At 49.9% G+C, this 25,792-nt stretch overlaps 1 protein-coding gene across 2 annotated transcripts in view; it reads left to right on the top strand.

Moving 5' to 3' along the window:
* The window catches only part of LOC144738050 (uncharacterized), a 478,363-nt gene extending 453,596 nt beyond the window's left edge, over positions 1-24,767 (top strand). For both annotated transcript variants that reach the window (XM_078620954.1, XM_078620950.1), the window contains 8 exons: positions 3,043-3,199; positions 5,100-5,331; positions 10,487-10,700; positions 11,362-12,279; positions 16,209-16,250; positions 17,592-17,639; positions 18,699-18,750; positions 24,267-24,767. In XM_078620954.1, coding sequence (XP_078477080.1) covers positions 3,043-3,199; positions 5,100-5,331; positions 10,487-10,700; positions 11,362-12,279; positions 16,209-16,250; positions 17,592-17,639; positions 18,699-18,750; positions 24,267-24,379 — 1,776 coding nt within the window. In that variant the 3' untranslated portion in view covers positions 24,380-24,767. The remainder of the gene's footprint in view (positions 1-3,042; positions 3,200-5,099; positions 5,332-10,486; positions 10,701-11,361; positions 12,280-16,208; positions 16,251-17,591; positions 17,640-18,698; positions 18,751-24,266) is intronic.
* Positions 24,768-25,792: the final 1,025 nt, after the last annotated feature.

Here is a 25,792-nt window from a genome sequence, read left to right as displayed (position 1 = left end):
GATGATGTCTTCTCTTCGGAGTACAGTACAACAGCCTCGCTCTGCGTTCACACCACGCTTATATCTGCTTTGGCGTGGCTGGCTCCGCCCCGGCGTGGCTTGCTCTCTTCAGGCCACGCCTCCCTTCCCAGGACACGCCTCACTTCCCCCACCTCTGGGAAGGTCCGGATCCCTCCACCACGTGACCCCCCAGGCACCCCCTTGGGGCCCCCAGCCTTCGTACGGGCCGACACAGTAGTGACCATTCTATGTCACTACACATGAATGCGACTAGTGGTACTTGTGAAATGCGTAGAAGGTGGGCGGGGGGTTTTGAAAGTCATATTATGCCCATGCATTGTGCAGGATTAGCAGCATCAAAGGGAGGGGGTAGGGGTAGCATTAATAAAGGGAAGGAATGTTAATAGTATGTAGCTGCAGTAACTAAACAACCACGTAAAAAGCTCAAGTATAAACTGCATAGTATCATCAGTATGCTAAATATACTCTCAATAAGCTGAGCTACTAACCGTAAGTAATACATTACAATTCTAGGTCGCAAAAAATATAATATGCTTCCAGCTAAACTTTTTAAACTTTTTCCTTACATCACACGGGTCTATCCCGTACTATATGCTGCCATAGACAAACCCAACATTAAATTGTATACTGTATTACTATACACTACCCTATGTCTTAGAATAATACATAGTGTAATATTACACTATGTATTATTCTACCCACCCAACTGTATACCACACTGCTGTATATTCAGTATACAATTACGATACTATATATTACCTTATACATTATATTAAACATTACACTTTAATACTATTTATTATTATACAATATGCTATACACTATACCATTGATCGTCGCGTGAAAGGTACTAAGAGGAAGCAACGAAATATGTCAATGGGATAGTGGTGGTGGGAAGCTTGCAGCGGAGCAAAGACTCCATTCCCTGCGGAGAATATAAGATATATAGTCCATGTCAGTGAGTGGAACGTGGTCTGAGAGTCACCGTAAACGTGGACACAATCAGTTAAGATCCGAAATGGTTTATTACGTCCTTCCAATGATTGCTAAGCCGGAATCCATCTGCTCGGTTGAAATTGTCCCTGTGTTTGTATATGTGGATCGCCTCATGAACGAATCTCTCATGGTAGCCAAATGGCTTGCAGAGAACCTCTGTCTTGGAGAAGTCAATATCATAAACCATTTCGGATCTTAACTGATTGTGTCCACGTTTACGGTGACTTTCAGACCGCGTTCCACTCACTGGCATGGACTATATATCTTATATTCTCCGCAGGGAATGGATTCTTTGCTCCGCTGCAAGCTTCCCACCACCACTCTCCCATTGACATATTTCGTTGCTTCCTCTTAGTACCTTTCAAGCGACGGTCAATGGTATAGTGTGTAGCAGATTGTATAATAATAAATAGTATTAAAGTGTAATGTTTAATACAATGTATAAGGTAATATATAGTATCGTAATTGTATAGTGAATATACAGCAGTGTGGTATACAGTTGGGTGGGTAGAATACATAGTGTAATATTACACTATGTATTATTCTAAGACATAGGGTAGTGTATAGTAATACAGTATACAATTTAATGTTGGGTTTGTCTATGGCAGCATATAGTACGGGATAGACCCGTGTGATGTAAGGAAAAAGTTTAAAAAGTTTAGCTGGAAGCATATTATATATTTTGCGACCTAGAATTGTAATGTATTACGTACGGTTAGTAGCTCAGCTTATTGAGAGTATATTTAGCATACTGATGATACTATGTAGTTTATACTTGAGCTTTTTACGTGGTTGTTTAGTTACTGCAGCTACATACTATTAACATTCCTTCCCTTTATTAATGCTACCCCTACCCCCTCCCTTTGATGCTGCTAATCCTGCACAATGCATGGGCATAATATGACTTTCAAAACCCCCCGCCCACCTTCTACGCATTTCACAAGTACCACTAGTCGCATTCATGTGTAGTGACATAGAACGGTCACTACTGTGTCGGCCCGTACGAAGGCTGGGGGCCCCAAGGGGGTGCCTGGGGGGTCACGTGGTGGAGGGATCCGGACCTTCCCAGAGGTGGGGGAAGTGAGGCTTGTCCTGGGAAGGGAGGCGTGGCCTGAAGAGAGCCAGCCACGCCGGGGCGGAGCCAACCACGCCAAAGCAGATATAAGCGTGGTGTGAACGCAGAGCGAGGCTGTTGTACTGTACTCCGAAGAGAAGACATCATCGGTCGTCAAGTCCCGGGTCGTCGTCCTGGGCCAAGCAGGCCGTTGCCTGCCTGGCCCAGTCTGTGTCGCGTTCCAGAGTGTTAGTAAGTTGAGGAAGGTGGTCACCACCTCATGTACAGTGTTATATTACTTACCGTTAATAAATAGTGTTGCCTCCAAGCTGCGTGTGTGTGCACCTAATTCGAACCCACTACACATGCATTTCCCATAAATATGCTAAATTCCTCTTGATATGCAGATTATTTTGTCAAGGCGCATTTCCCCCCCCCTTCCAACCCAGCTTAAATAGACGCTCCAAGCGTGGTGGTGTTTCATTTAAACGCTGTCGCCTCGACAGACTTGGTCTTCACCGGAGGACGGCTGCTTGTGTTGTGGCCGAAACGTAGTGTAGTGTATATTAGTGTATAGTAGTGTAGTGTAGAGTGTAGTGTGTAGTGTATAGTGTAGTGGATAACAGTGTAGTGTATATTAGTGTATAGTAGTGTAGTGTATAGTGTAGTCTAGAGTGTAGTGTAGAGTGAAGTGTAGAGTGCAGTGTGTAGTGTAGTGTGTAGTGTAGTGTATAGTGGTGTATAGTGTAGTGTATAGTAGTGTAGTGTATAGTAGCGTAGTGTATAGTAGTGTAGTGTATAGTAGCGTAGTGTATAGTAGCGTAGTGTATAGTAGTGTAGTGTATAGTGTAGTGTATAGTAGTGTAGTGTATATAGTGTAGTGTATAGTAGTGTAGTGTATAGTGTAGTGTACAGTGATAGAACACTCACTGGATAGAGACGCCTCTCCCCGCTGTGCCACCTCTCGACAGAGCTTCCTCGTCACGGCCAGCAACCTGCTGGCGACAAGCAACTTGCCCTCCTGGATGACGCTGCAGACGCTGAACGAGCCGGACAGCGCCGACCTCCTCGGCAACGTGGAGACTTTCGTGACGAGGATGAACACCACAAGCCTCGCCACGGGCACACGTGAGCACGTGGAGGGGGGGGGGTGTGGGGGGGGTGTGGGGTGGGGATGAAGATACTGGGATATACGGAGCGGCACGGGGAGACACACGGGGGAGACATCACGAGAGACCGGGAGACACTGGGAGACAGGGGGGAGACACTGGGAGACAGGGGAGACACTGGAAAATACTGGGAGACACTGTGAGACAGGGGAGACACTGGGAGACACGGGGGGGGGGGGCATCGGGAAACACTGGGAGACACGGGGAGACATCTGGGAGACATGAGGAGACACGGGGAGACACTGGGAGGCACGGGGAGACAAGGGGGAGACACTAAGAGCACTAAGAAACACGGGGAGACACACGGGGGAGACATCACAAGTGACCGGGAGAGACCCTGGGAGACACTGGGAGACAGGGGGTTGACATGGGGGAGACACACGGGGGAGACACGGGGAGACACACGGGGGAGACACACGGGGGAGACACAGGGAGACACACGGGGGAGTCAACGGGAGTCATCGGGAGAGACACGGGAAATATCGGGATATACGGGGAGGCATTGGGGGAGACACAGGCGAGAGACACGGGGTGATACACGGAGAGACACGGGGAGACACGGAGAGACACGGGGAGACACAGGGATACATTTGGAGAGACCGGGAGACACTGGGAGACACAACGAGATAGCGAGAGAGACTGGGAGACACGGGGAGACACGGGGAGACACTGGGAGACACTGGGAGACATGGGCAGACACTGACTGGGAGACACGGGGAGGCACGGGGAGACATCGGAAGAGACAGGGAGATACTGGGCGACAGGGGGAGACACGGGGAGACACAACGAGACATTGGGAGAGACTGGTAGACACTGGGAGACACGAGGAGACACTGGGAGACACGATGAGACATGAGTAGACACGGGGAGACACTGGGAGACGAGGGGAAACATCGGAAGAGACAGGGAGACACTGGGCGACAGGGGGAGACACGGGGAGACACGGGGAGACACGGGGAGACACTGGGAGAATCGCGTAGAATCAGGGAGACACTGGACGGCACCAGGAGAAAAATTCCCTCGACCAAGGGGAGAGAGAGAGAGACGCAAACTCCAAATACACAACAGGCGTCAGGGTCCGGGATCAAACCCACGACCTCCTGTAAACCAGGCGAGGTAGTCAACATCTCAACATCGATCCCACGACCTCCTGTACACCAGGCGATATAGTCAACATCTCAACATCGAACCCACAACCTCCTCTAAACCAGGTGATGTAGTTAACATCTCCTAGCCACCATGGTTTTAGGGTCCAGGATCGAACCCACGACCTCCTGTAAACCAGGCGAGGCAGTTAACAGCTCAACATCGAACCCACGACCTCCTATAAACCAGGCGATGTAGTCAACATCTCAACATCGAACCCACGACCTCCTCCATACCAGGCAAGGTAGTTAACGTCTCCTAGCCACCGTGGTTTTAGGGTCTGGGATTGAAACCACGACCTCCTGTAAACCAGGCGAGGCAGTCACCATCTCAACATCGAAGACACGACCTCCTGTAAACCAGACGATGAAGTCAACATCTCAACATCGAACCCACGACCTCCTGTAAACCAGGTGATGTAGTTAACATCTCCTAGCCATCGTGGTTTCAGGGTCCGGGATCGAACCCACGACCTCCTGTAAACCAGGCGAGGTAGTTAGCATCTCCTATCCACCATGGTGGTAGGGTCCGGGATTGAAACCACGACCTCCTGTAAACCAGGCAAAGCAGTCACCATCTCAACATCGAACCCACGACTTCCTGTAAACCAGGAGATGTTGTCAACATCTCAACATCGAACCCACGATCTCCTGCGTTCCTCCTCCACCCCCCTCCCTCTCCTCCCGCTCACCGATTTCCCTCCCCCCCCGAAGGTGCCGGTGCCGACGTCCCGTCGACGTTCAACATCACCAGCGCCAACGTGCGGCTGCTGGGCACCGTCCTCGCCAGGGCCGGCGTTGCCCAGAGGGGCAACTACTCCAAGGTGTTCGCGGTCGACGGAGTCGCCGGGGAGACTGCAGTGACGATCGGCGAGGAGCAGCTGAACAACGTCACCAACGACGGCGGCGGCGGCAGCGGCACCTACGTCGTGAGCATGCTCTTCACGTGAGTCGCTCGCTCACTCATCCACTCAATCACTCAGCCACTCGCTCACTCACCCACTTATCCACCCACTCACTCACTGTCGCACACTCAGCCACTCACTCAGCCACTCGCTCACTCAGCCACTCACTCGCTCACTCACTCAGCAACTCACTCGCTCACTCACTCAGCAACTCACTCGCTCAGCCACTCACTCGCTCAGCCACTCATTCGCTCAGCCACTCACTCACTCAGCCACTTAGCCACCCACGCAGTCACTCATTCAGCCACTCGGCCACTAACTCACTCAGCCACTCGGCCACTCACTCTGTCAACCACTCACTCACCCACTCACCCACCCACTCGCTCACTCAGCCACTCACTTAACCACTCACTCAGCCACTCACTCAGCCACTCACTCAGCCACTCACTCAGCCCCATACTCAGCCACTCACCCACCCACTCACTTACCCACCCACCCACTCACTCACTGCGGGCTGCCTGGTCCAGGACGACGACCCGTGACTTGAGGACCAATGATGTCGTCTTCACTTCGGAGTTCAACAGCCCCGCTCTGCATCCACACCCCGCCTATATCTCCTCCGGCGTGGCCGGCTCCGCCCAGGCCACGCCTCCCTTCCCAGGCCACGCCTCCCTTCCCCCACCTCTGGGAAGGTCCGGGTCCCTCCACCACGTGACCCCCCAGGCACCCCCTTGGGGCCCCCAGCCCTCGTACGGGCCGACACAGTTGTGACGTCCTATGTCACTACATCACCCCCCCCCCCCCCTGTATAAACACACAGCCGTCCCTGGCTGTAACACAACTGTGAAACATCAATAAATGACCGGCGACTGATAAGAAATACAATCACGTAATATACACAGAATCGACGAGGGTAAAAGGAAGGGAACCGCATAGAAAACGGGGAATTAACAACAACAAATATACATGAAAACTGGCTAACCCATTTACGCTCCAGCACAGCCTCCCCGTGAGAATCACGCATGCACCGACATGTGAGTGTGGCCATTGGAACGACGGCGTAGGCAATGAGCAAGGCGTCTGAGAGCCACGTAAAGCAGCCAGTCTTCCACGAGTCCATGTGGCCGGGCCCCCCAGGGGAGGTGCACACACCCCCCCTGGAGGCCCTGGGGAACCAGAAGCGGCCCAAAGGGCACGGCCCCTCCCCAAGAGTCAAGAACAGGAGGCGCAGGAGTAGCTGACGCATGCTCCACTCCCTCCCCCCCCCCCCCAGTCCATAGCCGGTCGGCTTAACCGGCAACTCCAAGGTGCCAGGTAGATACTGCCTCCTGTGACGAGAAACAAACCCTCCTGAGGCATCACTCAACGAACACTCGCCTCCGCTCTTCGGACATGACAGTCACCCGGCCCCAGGGTAGTGGAGATGATTGTATACCGCCCGGCGGGAGAAAATAAAACAAAAATATACAGATTCCGACGCGTTGGATGCACAACCAACACCGGTGATCGAACCGAAATCACACAACCACCCCATGGATGGCAGGGTTCTACACCACCCTGCCACCCTCCCATCCGTCAGGTGGTGAGAAGGCGAAGACCAACATGTCTAGCACCCCTCTACACACACTAATCCGGACGTCTGTCCACGTCCCGGGTCGAGAAGTCGTACTTCAGGGCCGACCCATGTACTGGGCAAAGAAGTCGCACTTCAGGGCTGCTCCAGTAGCTACATTTTAAAATATATATATAAAATTTACATGACACAAACAAAATAAATCTGCCTGCTCCTGCCCAGAAATGGCGGCCACACGCGTGAACCGCATCTCCAAAAGGCATCCCGTGCTTGCGTCCCAGAAGCCCTCACTGGGAACCACCACCGACATTACATGTCACCCATTAGCACCCCCTGCCTTTCCGACGTGGCGTCTCCATCCTAAAACCGTGCACGTCGGCCATATCGGGGGGGAATTTCCATGTTACCACCCCACCGCCTTTCCGACACGGCGTCATAACCAGTAGCACGCGTCGGCCATATCGGGGGGGATTTTAACCCAGTCTCTCTCCAAGACTCGCACCGCAAGCATATAGCTGTACCGACCGAGCTGAGATGACCCATCGTTCACTCACTGCACAACATGCACCCTAACAACTGAGGGATACAGTCCCAACGTAACGGGACAACTCCACCTGAACACTACGAATCTCCAGCCCACTGTTTCAACGCGCCTCGGAGGATCTCAACCTCCGGGCCGTCAGGTCAAGCCGTCAGCCATAACATGATGGGACCACACTCTCTGAGCCATGTGAGCGCACAGCCCACTAGGCTAGACAAGCCACGGAGTGTCTCTATCTCCGGGCCGTCAGGTCAAGCCGTCAGACACAACATGACGGGACCACACTCTCTGAGCCATGTGAGCGCACAGCCCACTAGGCTAGACAAGCCACGGAGTGTCTCGATCTCCGGGCCGTCAGGTCAAGCCGTCAGACACAACATGACGGGACCACAACGTTCGTGTTAGACACGCAACTCTCACTGGGCCATCCTGGTCAGGATCTGCGCCCCTAGATAAGTGACAGCCAGCACCACAATTCCAAATCTCTGGCAGCATGTCACCATCGCAATTGAAATGCTCCATACCAATGACGGCAGAGCCACAAACCAAGGCAGTCATCCCCCACACAATCGCAATTTAACACCATCATAACACATACAATTTGAATTAGGATCCCCCACTGAACTGATCCAATGCCGAACAGGTACGCACATCTTCTTGGTTCTTTCGGTAAAGTCACGTAGAAGGGAAGTAATAAAATAATAAAACGATCCTGAATTTTCAATGGTCACAACAATACACCTCACATCCCGTATCCGTACACATCATCTCCGAGACTCGCATTGCAGCATGCAGCTGTACCAACCGAGTTGAGAGAGCAACGCAATTTGGCGGCAATTAACTGAAACGCACCCCCGATCCATGTAGAACACAAGGGGCATTCCCGCACAAAAGACATCAACTGTGAAACAATGGACAACAACCCACCAGTGAGTTTGAAACACACCGAACCTGTCATTTCAAAATCTCCTTCAACATTAACCATGGGACTCAGGGCATTCGAATTTTGACAGCAAAAAACTAGACAAAACCCAAGAATCGCCGAATTGATTAATACAGTATATGCAGTATACGAAGTTCGTACAGTCAATCATTTGGAGCAATTCTCCATCCAGTCCCCACATGGCAACACACACAATCAATACTCCAGACAATCCGTACATAGTAAATAATCACAAGCAAGTACCCAAAAGTCCATACACTGTTAACACTCTCAAGCAAAGCTCCATACGGTCTGTACCTTGGCAACAATGACGATCAAAGTTTCTGACAGTTACACGTGAACAATCACGAGCGAAGCTCCATACAGTATACACAATAACAATCGCGATTTCGCAACAAAACGATGTAACAACACGAGTCATTAACACGGCAACCCACAGGATATCAACGGAGCTCGGGACACCCAACAACGAATTAATAATTAACTACCCCCTGAAGATAACGATCTTGATAATTAACAACAAACACTGTTACAAGCAGACACCCGCATGGACGCCGCGTCAATTTGTCACGCACACAACCGGACGAGCACGCTCCGCAAATCAGCGAGTTAAAAAAACACAAATAACCCGGCGCCCGCAAGATGGGTGAAGTTATTATAATTATTTATCTTGGGGCCGGGTGCTTATGTCATGACACAACTCGCCTGGCAAACTGTGAATAGCGGAGCGCGGCAAGGTGGAGCACTGGGACGCCCCGAAGGATCTTGCATGGTGAATACGGCCTCCTCTTGCAAACCCATCCATCTCTCGCGCTCGAGCAGAAGACGGGGACGCCACCCGAACGCGTGGAACTCCCCCTCCGCAGGCATTGATGTCGGCGGGAACGGCATTTCGGCAGCAGGAACAACACCACGACCAGCCACCAATTTGGCGGGAGCGCCATTTTGGCGGGAACAGCGCCACGACCAGCCGCCAATTTTGTGGGAGCGGCATTTTGGCGGGAACAGCAGCACGACCAGCCGCCGATTTGGTGGGAGTGGCATTTTGGCGGGAACAGCAGCACGACCAGCCGTCGATTTGGCGGGAGCGGCATTATGGCGGGAACAGCAGCACGACCAGCCGCCAATTTGGCGGGAGCGGCATTTTTGCGAGAACAGCGCCCCGGCCAGCCGCCGAAATGGCGGCCCCACTGCATGGCCCGCATGCCCGGGCCTCCCCCGCCAATCCCCGCAGCGACGACGGTGTCCTCTCCCCGCGGCTCCGTCGCTCCGTTCCCGATGGCGGCGAAGCAGCGGTGCGATGCCAGTCCTGCCGCTCCGCGTTCAGCGCCATCTCTCTCTCTCTGTCACCGGGGCTCCCATCCCCGGGGCTGTCCGAAGGATGGTCGTCATGCCGTCCCCATCGTACGAAGGCGTCCAGGTGAGTTTTTTTTTGTTTTTCGTGTGCCCATTTTACTTCCCTAGGATAACACCTAGCAATATTTATTTTTTCACAACTTTTGACGCCAAATGTAGTGGCTTCGAATTAGGTGCACACACACGCAGCTTGGAGGCAACACTATTTATTAAACGGTAAGTAATATAACACTGTACATGAGGTGGTGACCACCTTCCTCAAATCACTAACACTCTGGAACACGACACAGAGTGGACCAGGCAGGCTGCGGGCTGTCTGGTCCAGGACGACCACCCAGGACTTGAGGACCGATGATGTCGTCTTCACTTCGGAGTTCAACAGCCCCGCTCTGCATCCACACCCCGCTTATATGGCCTGGGCAGAGCCGGCCACGCCTCCCTGCCCAGGCCACGCCTCCCTTCCCAGGCCACGCCTCCCTTCCCCCACCTCAAGAGAAGGTCTGGGTCCCTCCACCACGTGACCCCCCAGGCACCCCCTTGGGTCCCCCAGCCCTCGTACGGGCCGACACAGTAGTGACGTCCTATGTCACTACATAGGTGCTCGCTAACAGCACTTGCCCCTATAGTCTGTTAAGGCTATACGGGGGATCTTTGTCTCTTTGTTTATGTGTGTGGGTCTGTGTGTGTGTGTGTGTTTGTGTGTGTATGTCTGTGTGTCTGTGTGTGTGTGTATGTGTGTGTATGCGTGTGTCTGTGTGTGGGACGTGTGGGCGGGGCGTACAGGACTCTGGCTGAAGTCCTGCCCCTCCGGCTGACCCCCGACCTGAACGGCAGCGGCGCTGGCTCCGCTGGCTCCGTGTCGAGCCACATCCTCAGCACCGTCGTGAGCAACCCGAGGAACGGGACGGGCATCACGGACATCGTCCTGCACTTCCCGCTCACGGTGGCCAGCGACGGCAGCGGCAACGTCGTCCACTGCACCTTCTGGGACACAAAGGTGGGGGTGGTGGTGGTGGTGGGGGTGGTTGGGGAGGTTTGGTGGTGGGGGGTGGGGGTGGTGGTGGGGGTGGTGGTGGTGGTGGTGGTGGGGGGTGGTGGGGGTGAGCGTGGTGGTGGAGGTGGTGGTGGGGGTGGTGGGGGTGGTGGTGGGGGTGGTGGTGGTGTTGGTGGTGGTGGGGTTGGTTTTGGTGGTGGGGGTGTTGGTGGTGGTGGGGTGGTGGTGGGGGTGGTGTTGGTGGGGGGTGGTGTGGGGGGCATGACGACACACACGGTGCATGCTAGGTAGACGTTGACTACCTCGCCTGGTACGCAGGAGGTCGTGGGTTCGATCCCGACCATGACGCCACCATGTACCAGGCGAGGTAGCCAACATCTCCTAGCCAGCGTGGGGCGTCAGGGTATGTGGTCGAACCCACGACCTCCTGCGTACCAGGCGAGGTCGTTAACATGTAAACATCGAACCCACGACCTCCTGCGTACCAGGCGAGGTCGTCAACATCTCCTAGCCAGCGTGGGGCATCAGGGTAAGTGGTCGAACCCACGACCTCCTGCGTACCAGGCGAGGTTGTCAACTTCTCCTCGCCACCCCGTCGGGCTCTCGTATCGTCGCCGTCACTCATGCCCCTGGCCCCGCCCCCTCTCTCCTGCCCACTCCCCAGTATAACAACGGGCGGGGCGGCTGGTCGGGTGTGGGCTGCCAGCTGACGTCCACGGTCACCGCCGGCAACGCGACGTCCTTCACCTGCCAGTGCAACCACACCACCTCCTTCTCCATCCTCGTCTCCCCCAGCGGCGACCTCGTGGACGACCTGCCCCTCTCGATCGTCTCCTACGTCGGCGTCGGCATCTCGATCGTATCCCTGGTGGCCGTCCTCGCCATCGAGGCCGTCACCTGGCGCCCGTCGGTGTCCAGCGGCCACGCCGGACACCGACGCTCCAACGGGCGCCTCCGCCACCTCATCCTCGTCAACGTGTGCACGTCGCTCCTCTTCGCCGACGTCTGGTTCATCGTGGCCGCCTCTCCCGCCGCCCTGGGCAGCCCGGCACTCTGCACGGCTGCCGCCTTCTTCGTCCACCTCGGCTACCTCGCCCTCTTCTTCTGGATGCTCTGCGAAGGCCTCCTGCTCGTCTACGTCGTCGTCGTCATCTTCGAACGCTTCGCCGCCCGCAGCCTCCGCGCCGCGGCCTTCGCCGTCGGCTACGGGGCTCCGGCGGTCGTCGCCGCGGTGGCCGTAGCGGCGACGTACCCCCGCGGGGCCTACCTGCGCGATGGAGCCTGCTGGCTCGACTGGGAGCGCGGCAGGACACTGCTCGCGTTCGTGGTGCCGGCCTTCGCCGTGCTCGCCGCCAACATCGCCGCGCTTGCGGTCGTCGTGAACACGGTGGCGCGGAGGAGGTCCGTGGGCGCCGGCTTCTCGGTGAGCCCCGACGTGAACGTCCGGCTGGTCGCTCGGAGCGTCGGGGTGCTCACGCCGCTGCTCGGGGTCACGTGGGGGCTCGGGATCTTCGCGTTCAGCGCCGAGGGCAGGGCCAGCCTCGTTCTGCACTACCTCTTCGCCATCCTCAACTCGCTGCAGGTGCGGGAAGTTGCTGTTGTAGGTTGTTGTTTGTGGGGGGTTTTTCGGTAAAGTCACCGTGGGTAAAAAAATTAAAATTAAAATTAATAAAAGTAAAATAAAAATAAAATAAAAAAACGACGTTTCGGAGGCAACACAAGCATCCGTCTTCAGGTGGAACCGTCACAGCACGATAGCTGTATCAAGTAAAGAGACATTCCAAGAAAACAGTCCTTGTATATATACTGGTTGAGAGTGGGAGGATCCAAGGTAGGCCCTGGATATTATTAATATTGTGAGGTTCGGTGCGGCTGAAGCACGCTGTTAGGAATGAGCCTTTGTTGTGTAAACTAGGTACGGCTGATGTAAAGGTGTAAATGGGACTGAGCCTTTTGTTATGTAGAGGTTGTGCGGCTGAAGCACGCTGCTAGCAATGAGCCTTTGTTGTGTAGACAGGTTGAAATCGGAGATTCCAAGAGTTGTTAATTTTTTTACCTACGTGACTTTACCAGAAAAAACCTAAGAATATGAATCCTTGCAGTCACGAAAGCTTCAAATCTAGAATTGTAGGTTGTTGTTTGTGGTTGTTGTTGTTGTTGATTTGCGCTGTCGCGTTGGGGGTTGGGTCGCCGCGGGTGCGAACGTCTGAGTCCTGAAACCCCCTCCAACGCACGGCGCTGCCAGTAAGGTCTGTCATGTAAACAATGTGCCAATTAGTTACTAGAGTAGTGTAGCATGTATTGTAGTGTGTAGTGTAGCGTATAGTAGTGTCGCGTATAGTGTAGTGTATAGTAGTGTAGTGTATAGTGTAGTGTATCGTATAGTAGTGTAGCGTATAGTGTAGTGTATAGTGCAGTATATTGTAGTGTAGTGTATAGTAGTGTAGTGTATAGTATAGTAGTGTAGCGTATAGTGTAGTGTATAGTAGTGTAGTGTATAGTAGTGTATAGTAGTGTATAGTGGTGTAGTGTATAGTAGTGCAGTGTATAGTATAGTAGTGTAGTGTGTATTGTAGTGTGTAGTGTAGCATATAGTAATGTAGCCTATAGTGTAGTGTAGCGTATAGTGTAGTGTATAGTGTATAGTATAGTAGTGTAGCGTATAGTGTAGTGTATAGTATAGTAGTGTAGTGTATAGTATAGTAGTGTAGCGTATAGTGTAGTGTATAGTATAGTAGTGTAGCGTATAGTGTAGTGTGTATTATAGTAGTGTAGTGTATAGTGTAGTGTATAGTATAGTAGTGTAGCGTATAGTGTAGTGTATAGTATAGTAGTGTAGTGTATAGTAGTGTAGCGTATAGTGTAGTGTGTATAGTAGTGTATATTATAGTAGTGTAGTGTATAGTGTAGTGTAGCGTATAGTGTATAGTATAGTAATGTAGCTTATAGTGTAGTGTATATAGTAATGTATAGTATAGTAGTGTAGAGAATAGTGTAGTGTATAGTATAGCAATGTAGTGTATAGTGTAGTGTATAGTAGTGTGTAGTGTATAGTATAGTAGTGTCGTGTATAGTGTAGTGTATAGTATAGTAGTGTAGTGTATAGTGTAGTGTATAGTAGTGTGTATTGTATAGTATAGTAGTGTAGCGTATAGTGTAGTGTGCATAGTAGTGTAGTGTATAGTGGAAATGAACTCGGAAATAAGTAATATTTAAAAATACTTTTTTCTAAAACACGCTTTCATGAAATGTACCGTGCGAGTAATGGCAAAACTCCACGACTCCAGGAAGTGGGCTTGAAGCTTGCCATCACGTAAGGGGCCTTGAGATTTACAGCCAACGTCAGTTAAGCGTGTGCAATTCTTAACATATAAAAAAAGATGTATTTTTTTTTTCATGATAGAATATAGTATTGTCATCAATATGACATACGTATACTAAGTCTGCGGTATATAGCACATTGGGAAGTGGGTTAAAATAGTGAGTTTGTTGAAAGCGTGTAAAAAGATCGTTTAAAAATGTTTATTTTTTTAGTTTTTTACGATAGAAAATGGTATTGTGAACAGTATGACATAAGTATACTGAGTTTGCGGTCGATAGCACATTGGGAAGTGGGTTAAAATTGAGTTACAAGATTTCAGGATATGACAACAGACAGAGTAAGTTATATAAAAGCGTGTAATAAAATAGTTTCAGTTTTCAGTTTAGATGTATTTGGTATAGCCCTGTGAGCCATTTGGTTCTTGATATCGGGTGCAACCGCAACAAACAAAAAACAAAAACATGAACAAAAAGACATCTTCAAGTGACTAAGTGACTTTGTGCAAACAGATAATCCAAGAAAAGTCATCAAAATATTGCAGAATAAAATATTTTAAAATACTTTTAAAAACAAACGCGCTTTCATGAAATGTCCTGTCCGAGCTGCCCCTCCCCCTGCCCGCTTCCCCCACCGCCCCTCCCCCCTCCTTCCACATGCCCCGCCCCTGGGCGTGGCTCCCCCGAGGCTTGCCGTAACGTCAGGGACCACGTGGTGATTTACAGGCAACGTCAGTTGAGCGTGGACAATTAAGAGCCGTTAAAGAGATTGTTTAAAAATATTTTTTATTTTATTTTTAATGATATAATATCGTATTGTCATCAGTATGACACAGCTATACCAAGTTTGCATTCGATAGGACATTGGGAATACGGTTGAAATTGAGTTACAAGATTTTTGGATACAACGCACGCGCTAAGTTAAATAAAAGCGTGTAAAAAGTTAAAAAATATATGTTTTGGATTTTTTATGATAGCATATCGTGTTCATACTCTTAGTTTTTTCGGTAAAGTCACGTAGGTAAAAAATGAAATTAAAATTAATAGAAATAAAATAATTAAAATCACGACGTTTCGGAGGCAACACAAGTCTCCGTCATCAGCTGGAACCGTCACAGCCAGATTTGCTGCATCAAGTGAGGCAGGGATTCCAAGATGCAGGTTCTTAAATACAAGTTAAGGGGGAGGAGAGGGGGGGGAGGAGCTTATCAGAATGTGGTAGCCAATGAATGGAACGTATCAGGAGGGGGGGGGCGGGGCTACAAGAGAGCACGAGGTATAAGTAGACGTGGACGTGTTTGTGTGCAAGCCCCTGTTGGTGCTCATGATAGAAGAGAACGAAAATGCCCATGTTGTTTTATTTTCATTTTTTTATTTTTATTAATTTTTTCATTTTTAACCCACGTGACTTTACCGAATAAACTAAAGAGTATGAATCCTTGCAGTCACGAAAGCTTCAAATTTAGAAGCATATCGTGCTGTCATCAGTATGACATACCTAGACCAAGTTAGCAGTCGATGGCACATTGGGAAGTGTGTACAAATCGAGTTGCAAGCTTTATTTTTTGAGGATACGACAGCAGCGTACACCAACGCTGTGGGCAAAAATCCCAGTGGGATGCAAGTCAAACAACAACAACCACAAGACAATAGTAGTAGGTTTTTACCCTTTCAACTGGCACAAAAACTGACACCTTTATACAAGGCATCATGTTTGCAATAACCATAACACAAGCAGTCAAAATGCAAACAAAAATAAACAACTCTGATGATGATAATGATATGCACTGTCCTTGAATTTGATTGGTCCGCACCCGAGACAGCTTTTCTTAGAGCCTAGTCTCCATTGGTGTTGACTCAGAGTTGTTTCTTTTTGTTTGCATTTTGACTGCTTGTGTTGCGGTTATTGCAAACATGATGCCTTGTATAAAGGTGTCAGTTTTGTACCAGTTGAAAGGGGAAAAACCTACTACTATATTTTGCCACTGGTAAAGGAGGTCTCATAGTGTAAACCACAAGACAACTTAGATTAAGGCCATCAATAGACTAGTACCCGGCAGACATGATAGACACACATCGCCTCCAAGTCAGCGTGTGCGCCTCTGTGTGCCACACGCAACGCTAGCAGCACTTGCCCCTATGGTCTGTTAATGCTATGCGGGGGACCTTTGTCTTTGTTCTTCTCGCCCCCAGGGCCTCTTCATCTTGATCTTTAACTGCCTCCTCGACAAAGAGGTAAGGGAAGACAATTCACTCACCTATAGACACTTCACTCTTGTTATAGACACTTCACTTGTTATAGACACTTCACTCTTGTTATAGACATGTACACACAGAGACCCATAGACTCACCACCACAACACAGAGACCCATAGACTCACCACCACAACACAGAGACCCATAGACTCACCATCACCACACAGAGACCCATAGACTCATCACCACTGCACAGAGACCCATAGACTCACCATCACCACACAGAGACCCATAGACTCATCACCACCACACACACACCCATAGACTCACCACCACAACACAGAGACCCATAGACTCACCACCACAACACAGAGACCCATAGACTCACCACCACAACACAGAGACCCATAGACTCACCATCACCACACAGAGACCCAGAGACTCATCACCACTGCACAGAGACCCATAGACTCACCATCACCACACAGAGACCCATAGACTCATCACCACCACACACACACCCATAGACTCACCACCACAACACAGAGACCCATAGACTCACCACCACAACACAGAGACCCATAGACTCACCATCACCACACAGAGACCCATAGACTCATCACCACTGCAGAGACCCATAGACTCACCATCACCACACAGAGACCCATAGACTCATCACCACCACACACACACCCATAGACTCACCACCACACAGAGACCCATAGACTCACCACCACACAGAGACCCATAGACTCACCACCACACAGAGACCCATAGACTCATCACCACCACACAGAGACCCATAGACTCACCACCACACAGAGACCCATAGACTCACCACACAGAGACCCATAGAATCACCACCACACAGAGACCCATAGACTCACCACCACACAGAGACCCAGAAACTCACCACCACACAGAGACCCATAGACTCACCACCACCACACAGAGACCCATAGACTCAGCACCACCACACAGAGACCCATAGACTCACCACCACACAGAGACCCATAGACTCACCACCACACAGAGACCCATAGACTCACCACCACACAGAGACCCATAGACTCATCACCACCACACAGAGACCCATAGACTCACCACCACCACACATAGACCCATAGACTCACCACCACACAGAGACCCATAGACTCACCACCACACAGAGACCCATAGACTCACCACCACACAGAGACCCATAGACTCATCACCACCACACAGAGACCCATAGACTCATCACCACCACACAGAGACCCATAGACTCACCACCACACAGAGACCCATAGACTCACCACCACACAGAGACCCATATACTCATCACCACCACACAGAGACCCATATACACTAATGTCTAATCCTCTCTCCACCTCTGCCCAGGTTCGCAAGGAGCTGAAGAAGAAGCTTGGACTGTTTGCACAGAAATCGGTGAGTTGTGGTGCTGTCGCGATTGGCTCACAGAGACATCCATGAACTGCATAGTGTAGTGTGTAGTGTAGTGTATAGTGTAGTGAATTGTGTAGTGAATAGTGTATAGTGTAGTGTATAGTGTAGTTTTTAGTGCATAGTGTAGTGTATAGTTTAGTGCATTTTGGAGCGTATTGTTGTAATGTATAGTAGTGTATAGTGTAGTGTACTGTGTAGTATATAGTGTAGTGTATAGCGTAGTGCATTGTATATTGTAGTGTTTAGTGTATAGTGTAGTGTATAGTGTCGTGTTTAGTGTAGTGTATTGTATAGTGTAGTGTGTAGTGTAGTGTAGTGTGTAGTTTAATGTATTGTATTGTGTAGTGCATAGCAGAGGTGTGGACTCGAGTCATGTGACTTGGACTCGAGTCAGACTCGAGTCATGAATTTGATGACTTGCGACTCGACTTGGACTTGCATAACAATGACTTTGTCCCACCTATGAGATGTGGACTCGAGTCATGTGACTTGGACTCGAGTCAGACTCGAGTCATGAATTTGATGACTTGCGACTCGACTTGGACTTGCATAACAATGACTTTGTCCCACCTATGGTGCATAGTGTAGTCTAGTGTATGGTAGTGTATAGTAGTGCATTGTATAGTGTAGTACTGTATAGTAGTGCAAAGTGTAGACTACAGTAGTGTATCGTAGTGTATAGTTTATAGTCTTGCATAGTGTCGTGTGTTGTAGTGCATTGGATAGTGTCGTGTATACTGTAGTGTGTCGTATTGTGTGTAGTGTATAGTGTAGTGTATAGTGTAGTGTTTAGTGTAGTGTTTAGTGTAGTGTTTAGTGTATAGTGTAGTGTATAGTGTAGTGTATAGTGTAGTGTATAGTGTAGTGTATAGTGTAGTGTATAGTGTAGTGTGTAGTGTATTGTATAGTGTAGTGTCTAGTGTTGTGTATTGTGTAGTATGTAGTATAGTGTGTAGTGTATAGTGTAGTGTATCATCGTCATTGTCGTCTTTCTCCCTCCCTCCCTCCTCTCCCCTCTCTCCTCCCCGCTCTGTCTGACAGAAGGGGATCAGCAGCACCGGTTTGGATCCAGTCGTTCTTCCAAGGTTTCACTGTGAGTATGCCTGGTGGTAGTTCAAGACGTTGGTCTACTTTCAATCTTGATTTGAAACGTTCGTGACTGCAGGAATTACTCTTTGGCTCAGTCGGTAAAGTCACGTGGAAAGAAAATATATTGATTTACACTATGAGATCTCTTTTACCAGTGGCAAAATATAATAGTAGGTTTTTACCCTTTTAACTGGTACAAAACTGACACCTTTATTCAAGGCATCATGTTTGCAATGACCACAACACAAGTAGTCAAAAAAGCAAACAAAAAGAAGCAACTCTGATAAGGATGATAATATGCACTGTCCTTGAAGTTGATTGGCCCACACCCGAGACGGCTTTCTTTAGAGCCTAGTCCCCATTGGTGTAGGGCCAGATGACACCAGAAGGCGTACAACTCAAACACAGTGCAATATCAGAGTATTGAGAGCTCGGGGTAAGCATTTACACTATGAGATCTATTTTACCAGTGGCAAAATATAATAGTAGGTTTTTACCCTTTTAACTGGTACAAAACTGACACCTTTATTCAAGGCATCATGTTTGCAATGACCACAACACAAGTAGTCAAAAAAGCAAACAAAAAGAAGCAACTCTGATAAGGATGATAATATGCACTGTCCTTGAAGTTGATTGGCCCACACCCGAGACGGCTTTCTTTAGAGCCTAGTCCCCATTGGTGTAGGGCCAGATGACACCAGAAGGCGTACAACTCAAACACAGTGCAATATCAGAGTATTGAGAGCTCGGGGTAAGCATTTACACTATGAGATCTCTTTTACCAGTGGCAAAATATAATAGTAGGTTTTTACCCTTTTAACTGGTACAAAACTGACACCTTTATTCAAGGCATCATGTTTGCAATGACCACAACACAAGTAGTCAAAAAAGCAAACAAAAAGAAGCAACTCTGATAAGGATGCTTCTTTTTGTTTGCTTTTTTGACTACTTGTGTTGTGGTCATTGCAAACATGATGCCTTGAATAAAGGTGTCAGTTTTGTACCAGTTAAAAGGGTAAAAACCTACTATTATATTTTGCCACTGGTAAAAGAGATCTCATAGTGTAAATGCTTACCCCGAGCTCTCAATACTCTGATATTGCACTGTGTTTGAGTTGTACGCCTTCTGGTGTCATCTGGCCCTACACCAATGGGGACTAGGCTCTAAAGAAAGCCGTCTCGGGTGTGGGCCAATCAACTTCAAGGACAGTGCATATTATCATCCTTATCAGAGTTGCTTCTTTTTGTTTGCTTTTTTGACTACTTGTGTTGTGGTCATTGCAAACATGATGCCTTGAATAAAGGTGTCAGTTTTGTACCAGTTAAAAGGGTAAAAACCTACTATTATATTTTGCCACTGGTAAAAGAGATCTCATAGTGTAAATGCTTACCCCGAGCTCTCAATACTCTGATATTGCACTGTGTTTGAGTTGTACGCCTTCTGGTGTCATCTGGCCCTACACCAATGGGGACTAGGCTCTAAAGAAAGCCGTCTCGGGTGTGGGCCAATCAACTTCAAGGACAGTGCATATTATCATCCTTATCAGAGTTGCTTCTTTTTGTTTGCTTTTTTGACTACTTGTGTTGTGGTCATTGCAAACATGATGCCTTGAATAAAGGTGTCAGTTTTGTACCAGTTAAAAGGGTAAAAACCTACTATTATATTTTGCCACTGGTAAAAGAGATCTCATAGTGTAAATGCTTACCCCGAGCTCTCAATACTCTGATATTGCACTGTGTTTGAGTTGTACGCCTTCTGGTGTCATCTGGCCCTACACCAATGGGGACTAGGCTCTAAAGAAAGCCGTCTCGGGTGTGGGCCAATCAACTTCAAGGACAGTGCATATTATCATCCTTATCAGAGTTGCTTCTTTTTGTTTGCTTTTTTGACTACTTGTGTTGTGGTCATTGCAAACATGATGCCTTGAATAAAGGTGTCAGTTTTGTACCAGTTAAAAGGGTAAAAACCTACTATTACTAAAATATATTGAATAATCGATTACGAAGTTTCGATTGCAACACAAGCAACCGTCATCGGGTAGAACTAAATTTGAGAGAGAGACAAAACACAGACACGGAGACACACAGACAGACACACAAGCAGAGATAGACAACACAGAGACACACAGACAGACACACAAGCAGAGAGAGACAACACAGAGACACACAGACAGACACACAAGCAGAGAGAGATACACAGCATAGACTCCTGACTTTACCGAAATAACCAAAGAGTTTAATTTGTTTTAAGTAAAGTGCTAAACCAAAACTAAGCTGTGTTCATGTTACCAGGTGGTAACACAGAGATCCTTGGAGATCCAGATAATCCTATAGAATAATAGAGACCTACAGAAACACACAGATATTTACTGAGACCCATAGAGACCGATAGAGACTCACAGAGACCCACGGAGACCCACAGAGACCCACAGAGACCCGTAGAGACCCCCTGAGACCCCCAGAGATGGACAGCCGAGAGCCAAAGAGACCGATAGACACCCACAGAGACCTATAGAGACCCATAGACCCACTGAGACCCATAGACCCACAGATACCCACAGAGACCACAGCAACTCGTAAAGACCGACAGAGACCCATAGTCATTCATAGACACCCATAGACCCACAGAGAAGCCACGTAGACCCACGGAGACCCACAAAGTCCCATAGAGACCCACAGAGACCCACAGAGACCCACAGAGACCCACCGAGACCCATAGAGACCCACAGAGACCCACAAAGTCCCATAGAGACCCACAGAGACCCACAGACCCACAGAGACCCACAAAGTCCCATAGAGACCCACATAAACCCACAGAAACCCACCGAGACTTATAGAGGCCCACAGAGACCCATAGAGGCCCACAGAGGCCCACAGAGGCCCACAGAGGCCCACAGAGACCCACAGAGACCGACAGAGACCCACATAGACCAACATAGACCCACAGAGGCCCACACTAAAGCGACACTATATGTTTTATTGTACCAGGTAAGGCAGACATATCAGAGCAGTCAAATGCAGCTGAATGCACGGTGATGCCAATTCTAAATTTGGAGGGGGTAAAAATCCGGATGAGGACCTGGAGATCGAATCCACGCTGTGACCGCCACGGGGAGAGCGATTCAGACTCCAAACATACAGTGGAAGGCATTGTCAGGGTCCGGGATCGAACTCGCGACCTCCTGAATACCAAGCAAGGTAGTGAACATCTCATAGCCACCATGAGCATTCGTGTCTGGGATTGAACCCACGACCTCCTGCATACCAGCCGAGGTAGTTAACATCTCAAAATCGAACACACGACCTCCTGCGTACCAGGCGAGGTAGTTAACATCTCAAAATGGAACACACGACCTCCTGCGTACCAGGCGAGGTAGTTACCATCTCAAAATGGAACCCACGACCTTCTGCGTACCAGGCGAGGTAGTTAACATCTCAAAATCGAACCCACGACCTCCTGCGTACCAGGCGAGGTAGTTAACATCTCAAAATCGAACCCACGACCTCCTGCGTACCAGGCGAGGTAGTTACCATCTCAAAATGGAACCCACGACCTCCTGCGTACCAGGCGAGGTAGTTAACATCTCAAAATCGAACCCACGACCTCCTGCGTACCAGGCGAGGTAGTTAACATCTCAAAATCGAACCCACGACCTCCTGCGTACCAGGCGAGGTAGTTAATATCTCAAAATGGAACCCACAACCTCCTGCGTACCAGGCGAGGTAGTCAACATCTCAACATTGAACCCACGACCTCCTGCGTACCAGATGAGGTAGTTAACATCTCAACATCGTATCCACGACCTCCTGCATAGCAGGCGAGGTAGTTAACGTCTCAACATGAAGAGAGAGCGAGACGGACACTCCGGAGATGGAGACTTCTCTCTAGAGGCAAGTCAGGATGATGAACTGCACCCGGTTTGGTAGTCACATGGTCACTTACCCACTCACCTACTCACTCACCTACTCACTGACCCACTCACTCACCACTCACTCCCTCACCACTCACTCACCTACTCACTGACCCACACACTTACTCAACAAGCCACTCATCCACTCACTCACCTACTCACTCAACAATCCACTCACTCACCTACTCACTCACCACTCACTCAGCCACTCACTCACCACTCACTCACTCCCTCACCACTCACTCACCACTCACTCCCTCACCACTCACTCACCACTCACTCACCACTCACTCAGCCACTCACTCACCACTCACTCACTCACTCACCACTCCCTCAGCCACTCACTCACCACTCACTCAGCCACTCACTCACCACTCACTCACCACTCACTCACTCACTCACCACTCACTCACTCACCACACATTCACCACTCACTCACCACTCACTCACCACTCACCCTCTCACCCACCCACACACTCACCCACTCACCCACCCACCCACTCACTCACTCACTCACCCACCTACTCACTCACCTACTCACTGACCCATTCACTCACTCAACAAGCCGCTCTCCCAATCACTCACCTACTCACTGACCCACACACTTACTCAACAAGCCACTCATCCACTCACTCACCTACTCACTCAACAATCCACTCACTCACTCAAATACTCACTGACCCACTCACTCACTCAACAAGCCACTCACTCACTCAACTACTCATTGACCCACTCAATCATTCACCTACTCACTGAGCCACACACACACTCAATAAGCCACTCACTAACCTACTCACTCACCTTTTGACGCACACATTCAAATACTCACTCAACTACTCACCCACTCACTCTCTCACTCACCCACTCACTCACCTACCAACTCACTCACCCACTCATCTGCTCACTCACCGACTTACACATTTACCCACTCACTTACCCAATCACTCACCCACCCACTCGCTCACACACTCACCCACTCACTCACCCACCCACACACTCATTCACCCACTCACTCACCCACCCACACATTCACACACTCACCCACTCAGTTACTCACCAACACACTCATACTCACTCACCCACTCATCTATTCACTCACTCACCGACTTACACATTCACCCACTCATTCACCCACTCACTCACCCACCCACTCGCTCACCCACTCACCCACTCATTGACGCAATCACCCACTCACCCACTCATTCAATCACTCACCTACTCAGTCACCAACTCACCTACTTAGTCACTTACTCACCTACTCACCTATTCACTCACACACTCACCTACTCACTCACCCACCTACTCACTCACTCACCCACCTACTCACTCACCTACTCACTCATCCAATCACCTACTCACCTACTCACTCACCTACTTAATCACCCACCTACTCACTCACCCACTCACTCATCCACTCACCTACTCACCTACTCACTCACCTACTCACTCACCTACTCACTCACCTACTCACTCACTCACCCACCTAGTCACTCACCCACTCACTCACCTACTAACCTATTCGCTCAGGACAAACAAACTAAACACCGACTTATCTCTCCCTTATCTCTCCCTTATCTCTCTCCCTTATGTCTTTCTCTCTCCCCCACAGCTTCCGAGAGCAGAGAGCCGGAGATGAAGATTCACCTGAAGCGTCCGGCCATAAACAACTCCATCAAGTTTCTGAATCTCTCCGACTACCAAACTCTGAACAGTGACTGGTGAACGGGAAGAAAGCAGAGGAGGAGGTGATGGAGGAGTTGGAGATGAAATTGGTTGAAGTGGACGTGGTGGTGGTGGTGGATTGGGAGTCTGCCCCAATGGGCCCGCGATCACAAATCGCTCTTGAACTGCATCACAAAAGTAACCTGCAGCGTCACGCCTATCGCCATCATTAGGGGACAGAACGGCGGTCCAATCTCCGACCCCCCCAGCAGAGGTCGCAACCGGGGTACCCGATACCCGTACCCTACCCGGTACCCGGCTACCCGTACCCGGCCGCGTACGGCTACGGGTACCCGTTTGCGACCCTGGTGCGGCCGGGTACGGGTAAGGAATCAAAACCCGTATGCGACCTCTGGTTGGTGGGTGAGTGAGTGGGTGCGTGGGTGAGTGAGTGAGTGGGTGGGTGGGTGGGTGCGTGGGTGGGTGGGTGGGTGGGTGAGTGGGTGGGTGGGTGAGTGAGTGGGTGAGTGGGTGAGTGAGTGAGTAGCTGAATTAGTGGGTGGGTGGGTGAGTGAGTGGGAGAGTTTGCGACCCTGGTGCGGCCGGGTACGGGTACGGGTAGGCCGTGAGTCACTGGTGAGTCACCGTGTGTCACTCATTTCCCAACGTCTTGTCTCTTCTCACAATTCAAGTTCCTAGAATCAACGCACCCGCGCCTGCAACATGGCTTCATCCCAGAGGTCGCAATCAGGTATCCGATACCCGTACCCTACAGGTACCCGGCCGGGTATGGGTAGGGTACGGGTACGGGTACGGCCGGGTACGGGTACCCGTTTGCAACCCTGGTGCGGCCGGGTACGGTTACGGGTAAGGAATCAAAACCCGTTAGCGACCTCTGCCCCCCAGAAAGACGTTTATCAGATTCTTTGGGTCTTTCGCTGAAGTCAGGTAGATGGGTTCAAAAGAAAATAACAAAACAACAACGAAGTTTTGATCGCAACGCAACGAGTCATCATCTTCCTGATCTTCCTGATGACGACCGCTGGCTTTGCGATCGAAACGTCGTAGTTTTTTTTCGCTATTTTATTTGATCCCATCTACGTGACTTTACCGAAAGACCCAAAGAATATGAATTCCTGCAGTCACGAAAGCTTTAAGCCAAACGTTTATGTCAGATGTTGCTAAGCAATTCTGCGAGGTCCTTGGTGGAGGGGGAAACTGCGGTGCCTCAAATATTGGAGGAAGAAGTCACCCCCCTGTGAGTGGCTGGCTGAGGTTCCATCTATTGAGGAAGTACTGAAGGCGATCCCGAGTCTGAGACTATGATGATCTGGTAATTGCTGCTCACTCAGAGGAGGAGTTGGAGGCGCTGCTGCTGAACTTGGACCGTGCCACTAAGAGGTGGGGCCTTACCATCAGCCTCACCAAAACTAAGCACCTGCCTAGGTATTTTTTCAGACAATCCACCCCCCA

This window comes from Lampetra planeri, chromosome 77, assembly GCF_965212315.1.
Source record: "Lampetra planeri chromosome 77, kcLamPlan1.2.h2, whole genome shotgun sequence".
NCBI classification, from domain to species: Eukaryota; Metazoa; Chordata; class Hyperoartia; order Petromyzontiformes; family Petromyzontidae; genus Lampetra; species Lampetra planeri.
The sequence above is the reverse complement of the archived record's forward strand: the minus strand, read 5'-3'. Positions and strand labels throughout refer to the sequence as shown.